The following is a 9,106-nucleotide window of genomic DNA, read 5'->3' on the forward strand; positions in this document are numbered from 1 at the left end:
ACTCTCATCTAACCAGAAATAAAAATCTGTTCTGCTGATCTGCGGCATGTATTATCCTGGAAACGATCGTGTGCTTATTTGTCTTAATTTGCTTTTGATTACTGTATTTCAATATTAATATGAAGTCAATACAGAGTTTATGCTATGGTATAGTATTGGGTATGGCATTAGTTAGACCTATTTTAATAGTAGCTCTCAAGCAACCAGAAACTACATTAATCCGGAATCTACCAATCCCTGTGGATGCTGGATAACGGGGAGTTTGCTGGATATAGGACTCAAAGGTAAGCGCAACAAAACTCTGTTTAGAATAAACTTTGCCTAAGGGCCTGTGCCAAAGGGCTTTAGGTTTGTATCAATGTACCTGATTGATATTCAGTTTGAGATGCTTCTAGGATCATTTAGAATTTATTGAAAGGTGCATTTGACCTACAGTTGCCCTCTTTCTGAACTTGCATTTGGCCATCTTCAAACACCCATATGGAAGTGCAAAACTTGTTTTTAGCAAATAAAAGTCAGTTGACTGAGACCTTGGTATGGCTAGCAATTGGGTTTGTTGGGCCATATGACATGCTTTATGTACATTCATGGGTCTTGAAGCACAATACAATAGTCCCACCTGGTTTCAGCCTGAAGCTTCTCCTCAAGTAACACCTGCATCTTGCTTTCAATCTGTTGCAGGTTACCATGAAGACCCTGTCTAGGATGATCATTGCAACTGGCCGAAGACTGGGGGTGATCCTGGCTGGCTTCCAATTTGGCTATGGTCCTCTGCTTCTCTACAGACAGCTCCTGCCAATGATAATGTAGGTGAGTCTCAACTTGCAATAAAAGCATACAGATTCAATGAAGCAGCCATTTAAAGGGTAAGTGCACCTTTTGGATGCAACATGAAACAGTCACAATCCCCACTTACCTGAATCACAGGGTGCGTCTGCCCCCGATTTGTGGATGTTGTGGTGACATTGCGGTGATGTCACCACACTTGTAGCCCATTGATAACTTCCTCCAGCCCCCATAACCGAAGGCACTGGGAGGAAATGTCTGTAGAAGCCTGTTTATTGCTCTTGTGATCCACTGATTGATGAAGTGCTTTGCTGGCTCCAATGATAACATTAATACATGAACATTTTTTTTCTTTCATCAATGTGTGTACATTTATTACACACATTACAATGACATTGTATAATCAGATAAGTTTAGGCTAAAAAGGTAGAAATATCACAATAACTTAGAAGTAAAACTGAACAAAAAAAAATAACATAAAGCAATATAATGTGTGTTGCCAGTTGCATAGGGTATTTTCAGTAAATGCATATTCTGAGTTTGAATATTTGAGTCATGGCATTTGCGTACACTGTCATGTCTTTAAAGCTGGACTCCGGGCCCAACAAATTATAAATACATTTCTCAATAGCCACAAAGGATTTAAATCCACAGTGTGCGCACCAAATGTCTTTGCAAGACCAGTTATTACCCAAAAAAAAAAAAGTAGCAGTGACATCATCACTGTGCCGCACAGAGCAAAACTGTGGGAGGGACACAGCAGGCCCCACCCATTACAGGCAGTCGGCAGAAAACTACAAAAGGGGGCAAATACAAGACCTGTCACCGTGCACAAGGAGAGAGAGCAACAGTAACTGGTCTGTATTACAAAAACTGTGACACAGAAGTAAAGCGTCACACTGGATTACTGCACAGACCTGGAAGAAATACGGAAAGCACACCAAGATTCAAGTAAGAATACAAAATGTCTCTTGTATGTAGACAATATATTAGCTTATCACATAGTTTAACTTTAAAAGAAATCAAAATGGCAGCTCCTTGAAGTGCTGAAAGCTGGAGGCTGCAGCACTGGAATGGAGGGACAGTAGGAGTCAAAGGCCACCGGAGGTAAGTATATTACCTCTTCTCTTACAGGAGGCTACCGTCTTTATTTCACTGGAGAACTGACAGGGACACTTAAAGGCCTAACTCCAGCCACACCAGGAGAGTGTTGTTTTACTGAGTCAGCTGACTTAAAGACTTAAGCTGCCCACACACCTTACAATTATCTGCAGATTTTCTGTGGTCAGATGGAAAAGGTGCAACAGATTCCTCCATCTACACTTAACTGTGTGGATGGAGTAATCTCCACCTGGGCCAATCTGTTGCACTTTTTACATCTGAGCACAGAAAATCTGCAGATAAATTGTAAGGTGTATGGGCACCTTTACATTGTGAGAAAGAGCAGTGAAGCACAACCATTGTTTAGTATTGCAATGCAGGAAGCGGAGCCTGTGTATGTAATAACAGCATATGCTTTCTCCTTTGTATATATAAAATAAATGGTACATACAAAAGAGTTTAAAATGTTAAAATTGATTTGCTTTAACCTCTTTTACCTTTTATGTACCCTACGTTCCCTTTAAGACTCCCAGAAGAGCCAGTTATTTATTATCTGATGATGGATAGGGATCCAGTGCAGGGCTCACCTCTATTGTCTTGTGTAGGTGCTGCGTGAGGCTGCATAGTTCTTGTTTCTCTTCTCCCACCCCCTTCATACAGTGGACTGTCAGCTCAAGCTCACTGGAGTGAAGAAGAGAAGGCACCAATGAATAGCTGCAATTGAGTAACGATCAGATCAATTCACCAAAGCATAGTGCGCGCATTTCTATTAACATGTGTAGTTTACATTTGCCATGGATCAGCTGAATTTTCTGCACCTGTCCTATTTTCCCGTACAAATTACTTTATCGATTTTGGATGTAAAACTAAATACTAGCAAGCAATTTTTGAATTAAACATTTTTACGACATATTATCATGAGATAAAATAATAAAGGGTCTTACAATATTGTATTTATCTTAGGTAAATTAGCTGAATGTCAGATATGGTCATGCAGTGATTTTGCTATATCTGGTGTGAGCTATCACTATCACACCGTGTTAATATTAAAGTGTATGTAAAGGTATTTTTTTTCAGTATCGGATAGATATAGGGAAGGGTTAGAAGCTCTGACATGTTTTTTTTATTCTCAAATAGGAGGAGGTGTGGGACACAGGACTATTGTTACAAATAGTTATTCCAGTTGGATCTATAGCCCAGGTATGAAGGCTGAAGGGTACGTCTCTTTCTTTTGGGCAGCTTTCCAAGGAGTGATGGTAGTATAATGTGTTGTATCTCGTTTAAACTGGTTTGTGATGAGGAAATTGGCAGACATGTTTTTTAAAGCCCAAAAATAGAATTTTACTGGTTTCACAAAAGATTCACAAAAGCCAACATATTGGGGACTCCATGTGGTTCACCTTCCTCAGCGCTAGAAGAGGATAACATAGAAATTATGACCAGTACTATATATATCAGTAATATAGAAAGTATAAGTACCCCAAGGTACTTAAGGAATCCCCAAGGTACTTAAGGAATTAAGCCAGGTTATAACTAGACCATTAATCCTCATTTTTAAGGACTCCTTAATGACTGGTAGGATCCCCGGTGATTGGCGGATGTGTTCACCCTCATAGGGAGAGATCAGTTAGATTACAAAGTCAATAGATCAAAAACATATTAAAACATATATATGTATCAATCTTGTTGTAGGAACACATTCAAGATTCAGTAATAAAATATATCTATATACAATCAAGATAAGATCTGTATCATTCTCTAGTTACAGTAAAAAATTAAAGATATTACAAAAAAGTGTAAAATAAATATAAATAAAACTAAATATAAAGTATAAAAATGGATATATGGCTGGACGGCTGCTGTTTGCATGGCAATAGCACCCCTAGATGTGGTGATGAAGAGTACAGGAAGTTTTATAAATGAAGTCTTAGGAGTTGCCTGTGTTTGCAAACCCAAATACTAACTTTACCCTAATAGCTTCCTTCTGTCATTAGACGTCATTCCCTGTATGCCCTTTACATATCATTGTGTATAGAAATGTTGAAAATACCCGCTGAACCTGCCAACAAACACCTCTTCTTGATTTGTTACCACAACGCTACCCACTGGGTGCTTCCAAATGTTGCGTTGTTTTGCTGATGCGTACTCCACTTAATTGGGCAGCACAGCTTCCAGTAGACTACGGCAATCAGCCTATGTGATAGACAGGTAGCACTTGGTTTGTAAGGAATCAGTTCCTTTGGTGAAATAGTTGTGTGCTCACTTTATAAAGCCGGGTGGGTGGTTCCAGGCTCTCTGCTTAACTACTGCACCCCTGCTGGACGAGGTAAGGGACAATTGAAGAGATGGGACTCTGGGATGACTCAGGTCTGTGTATGTATGTATGTAATAACGTGTTTCCCCGAAAATAAGGTACTGTCTTATATTTTTTTTGGCTCAAAAAAAACACACTAGGTCTTATTTTCGGGGTTGGTCTTATTTATTTATTTTTTAATGTACAACAATCCACACTTATTCATGTAGAAAAGTCTACATGTATTCATGTACAAAAATATGGTGATCAGAGCAATCAGGGGTGCCGTACCTTTCCAAGAGCAATTTGCAAACCAATCGCTGGCCAGAATGAGTGAAGCGCACTTTCACTATCGATTCCTCACAGTCGGAGTGCATTTGGTATCACACTTGGTATCACCTGTAACAGGAGCCGTCGCTATAGAGGAGGCATCGGCTCTACTCCCTCTGATGCCACCTCGTTTCCTCTAACGCTGGCTTCATGGCACCGCTGATTCTCTCCATGGGCAAGCATACTTGCACCATTTCTGAGTGGGGAACCACAAAAGGCCTAATATGAGTTGGAGCCAGCGTAAGCTAGTGACTATACTAAGCTGAAAGCTGGAATCCTTGCATGACTAGGAGTGACTTCTGCAGTGCGTGCACAAAGATTCCACTCTTGGATATACGCACCTGACAAAGCAGTGCATTTACAAATGTTTGACCTCATTCACTTTGCCCGGAAGTGGCTACAGCCAGAGGTTAATACTGCAAGCCAAATTGTGGAACTATTGGTAATGGACAGTTTTCAGCAAGGATTGCGCTGGTAGAGAGATATATAACTGCAGGAGAGGCTTTGCATCCAGCTTCAACTGAATAAGCTTGTGGTTCCAGACCTCAGATCTCTACAAGAACTGGTAAGACTCTTCAAAAGTATAAGGGCAGTAATAACTTGCCAAATCTACAGTTCCAGGAGTGCAGAAAATGGGAATTGTTTGTGTTCATGGTGATAAGCGTGAATACCCTACTACTGACGTCTGTATTGAAACTCAGTGTGGTACCTTAAACAGGGGCTGACTGGCAACTTTTAGCCCAGGGGGCAAGTACAACCCAGAGGCCCATGGTGCAGCAACTTGGCCCCCCTCCCGCTCTGCCTCTTCCCCGCATTCTCCCTGCCCGTCTGCCACTTTTGCCATCCATGTAACAGTAGTGTGAATGTATTGATCGGTTTAGGAAATGTAAAGCACACTGGTAGTGGAGGGATGCTTCGTCAGGGCTGTGCGGGTGCATGACTGCTGCGACCCTGGTAGTTCTGCCACTAACTTGGAAATACATTGTACAGCATTGCAGAATGGCATTGGCTATAGAGAACTACAATTCCAAGAAATACATTACACAACAATGCAGAATAACCTTAAATTATCGAGTGGGTAAATACCTAAGTTAGCCTATGAGGTGGTATTGGGAACAGATTTCTCCAAATTCTGTCAATTATAGGCATTAACTAAGAAGTCAGCTCAGACATCACTTGGAAAAGACACGACTAATGAAGGTTATGCTAATGGAAAAACACAGCGCTGAGGGTGAATATGTGAATAAACCTCATCAAACATATAAATAAATATAAACACTGTGTTAATGTGATAAGTAGTGGTATAATAAATTAAACCAATCAAAACCTTTGCGGTAAAATCAAAATAACTTAATCTCAATAGTAAGTGTTAAAGAACAAAACAAATCAGTCCAGAAAAGTGGATAAAACAACCACAGTGTATCAATCCATGAACTAAGTGTTAAATATAAAGTGGTACTTTGAAACAGTCTCCGTAAAAGGTTATATCCAGTGACAGTGAAAAAATGAAAAAATGAATTCAATAATGTACATCTAAACAGTGAAATGAATTATTCCGTGATCTTCTCTCTTGTGCCCGACAACCCCCCAAAAAATGGGTACTCCCCAGATATAGTGAGTATATAAAGCCCCTCTGAATAAAAAATCTGCTGGTCCTCAAACTCACTTCCCAATTTGATCCGCTCTCCAGCTGATGTAGCCCATATAGAAGGAGCCGCCTTTCCCCAAAGGACGACGCTTCCCCCTGGCTCCCCGTTGAACTATACCGCGGCTTCTCCCAGCTCAAATTCAGCTGTCCCTCAGCTCTCACTATCCGGGAGTGCGTTAAAGGGTTTAATAGCAAAACACTCTCATGGTGCAATACAACAAATATTTAGATTTATTAAATCAGCAACTTACATCAAAATCTTAAAAAATTCGGCCGGCCAAAAACGCGTCAAGGGGCGGATCTGTTTGACATGTGGGATCTACTGCATTATATTCGTTAAAGACGGATCCATTTGTCAACTTTTTTTGGCCGGACAAATTTTACCCTACTTTATTAGAAGCGAGAAAGAATATCAAGGTGGTAAACAGTTTTGCTAACCAACCTGAAATTCCCTTACCTTACCCTCACTTTGAAGTAGTTGATGATTTAATCTACAGGGTAGAAAACAAGAGCCTGGCTATTGTTAAACAATTCTTAGTACTAGGGATGTCCCGATACCGATGCTAGCATCGGAATCGGGCCCGATACAGGGCATTTTGACAAGTACTTGTACTTGTCAAAATGCCCCGATGCCTAGCGCCGAAGCTTGCGCTGTTTTGTTTTTTTTTACCTTCCGTGGTGGCTGGGGTTGGGGTCCTCTGGGCAGGCTGGAGGAGCGTCGCATCACTGCTGTGGGCGGAGCTCCAGGTGGGGTCTAATGTAGTTGGCTGGTGACTGCCCAGAGGACTCCTCCTGTAGCTCCGCCCACAGCAGTGGCCGTCACCTGCCAGAGCCTTAGATAAGTTCAGATTGGCCTCTAGTGTATGGGAGGCAACCTAGGGGATGGTGGAAGAGGACGGCTGTGTATGAGAGGGAGATAATGGAGGAGCTGAATAGATATATTAGAGGAATCAGAAATGATATAATGAGGGGGGGAGACATTTCAGTGTCTGGGGAGAGAGGGATCTGATGAACCCTCCGAGCAGGAGATTATACAGGATGGCGGAGATACAAGTGGGATGGAGGAGAGAACATAGTGAGGTCTAGCTGCGGATAAGGCAGGCTCCATTGAACAGGCACCAGTAAGTAAGGGCCTGTGCTGCTGAGATGGCAAGTGGTGTAGTTTTTGTATTTCGAAAATTTGACACATACCCAATGCCTAGAGTTGATGAGTTAATTGAAAGGCTAGGAAAAGCACGTTACTTGACAACAATAGGTTATTGGCAAGTCCCACTTACTGACCGAGCAAAAGAGAAAACTGCATTCTCAACCCCAGATGGTTTGTTTCAATGCACGGTGTTAACGTTTGGGTTACATGGTGCCCCTGCTACATTCCAGAGAATGATAGATAGAATCCTAAAGCCCCATTTTCATTATGCAGCAGCATATCTGGATGATGTAATTATCTATAGTACAGACTGGTAGTCCCATCATTCAAAGGTTCAGAATTCTGTTCATGCTGCAGGTTTAATTACCAACCCTGCAAAATGTACCATTGACTTGGAGGAAGCTAAGTATCTTGGTTATACTAATGGCAGGGGTTTAGTTAAGCTTAGACCATTAAAGTTGAAGCAATAGAGAAATGGCCCAAGCCTTTAACAAAACAAAACAGGTCAGGGCATTTTTAAGGCTAATGAGCTAATACAGACGATTTATTCCTGACTTTGTTACAATTGCTGCTCCTTTAACAGATCTCACAAAAGCAAAGTCTCCAGTTATGGTTAAGTGGTCTCCAGAGGCAGACATGGTACATGCATTAATATCCATGGCCGCTCACCCTACTAGATGTGAGCTGGGGAGGAAGATATGTGACGGAAAGCAAGGCATGGTTGTAAATGGGAGGTATGCAAGACCAAGCCTTTTAGATTACATCCCTCTTTTCAGTTAAAAAACCCCAGGGAAAGTGTGTATGATTTAGTTGTGCAATTTTTAAATTGTGTTCTGGGTCCCTGGGCTTGTGATAATGGAGAGATGGGTGGTCCATTATCCCATCAGCTAAGTAAGCTGTCCAGTCCAGGTTTTGTGGTTGCAGCTTGGTAATCACAGGTGTAGCCCATGATTACCATGATGTGAGTGTTCAAAAGGAAGCCTGGCTTTATGTGCAGCAGACTGTTAAGGTGCCCATACACTGCACGATTATCGTACGATAATCGTATGCGATCGGTTTTTCGTACGATAATCGAGCAGTGTGAACGGAGACGTGCGACCGTTTCTACTGTACGGTCGCACGTCTTCTGTCGAACCAGCATGTTCGAAAACCAGCCGGGAATCGCACGATTCTCGGCTGGTTAGAACGGTGCTCGGAAGATAAATGCTGAACGGGCACACTGCCCGTTCAGCATTGCGGTCATCGGAAGCCCGCCCCTCAGGGGGGCGGGCTTGCGATGATCGAGAGTGCGATCTGCCTGTCCAAGATAGGCAGATCGTACGTTTTTTTAATCCCTGTACAACCATCGCAAGACTAAAGTCTTGCGATGGTTGTAGAGTGTATGGCCACCTTTACACAGCTAGGTGAGCTGAAAGATCAAAGCCTGCATTGATATGTTTGTTTTTGAAAAGGACACTATTTTGGAAACTACATTGGAGTACAGGAAAAAACTGAATAATGCTATGAAGTTTTGTGCTTTCTGCAATTAAAGGACTGTATTTCATGAATGCAGAAATACCTGCTTACTGTGTGCTGTGGAAAATAAAGTTTTTTTGAAAAGTCAAGTGGACTGTCTGGTGTTGTATTCAGGGCTGCTATCAGAAACTTTGGGCCTGGGAGATCCCCGCCAAAGTACACTAACCGCACTCCCTTTTCACTTACACTAACCGCACTCCCTTTTCACTTACACTAACCGTACTTCCTCTTCACTGAACCGAACGCTACTTGCTTTTCACTTACACTAACCCTCTCCCCTTATCAC

At 41.9% G+C, this 9,106-nt stretch overlaps 1 protein-coding gene across 1 annotated transcript in view; it reads right to left on the bottom strand.

Annotated features, from left to right (window-relative positions):
- Positions 1-9,106, bottom strand: part of PLEKHD1 (pleckstrin homology and coiled-coil domain containing D1) — a 53,886-nt gene that overhangs the window by 21,902 nt on the left and 22,878 nt on the right. The window contains exons 8-9 of the mRNA XM_018565093.1: positions 2,475-2,568; positions 620-792 (exon numbers count right to left, since the gene is read on the bottom strand). Of these exons, the coding sequence (XP_018420595.1) occupies positions 620-792; positions 2,475-2,568 (267 nt within the window). The remainder of the gene's footprint in view (positions 1-619; positions 793-2,474; positions 2,569-9,106) is intronic.

This window comes from Nanorana parkeri, unplaced genomic scaffold, assembly GCF_000935625.1.
Source record: "Nanorana parkeri isolate BGI_ZX_2015 unplaced genomic scaffold, ASM93562v1 scaffold812, whole genome shotgun sequence".
Taxonomy (NCBI): domain Eukaryota; kingdom Metazoa; phylum Chordata; class Amphibia; order Anura; family Dicroglossidae; genus Nanorana; species Nanorana parkeri.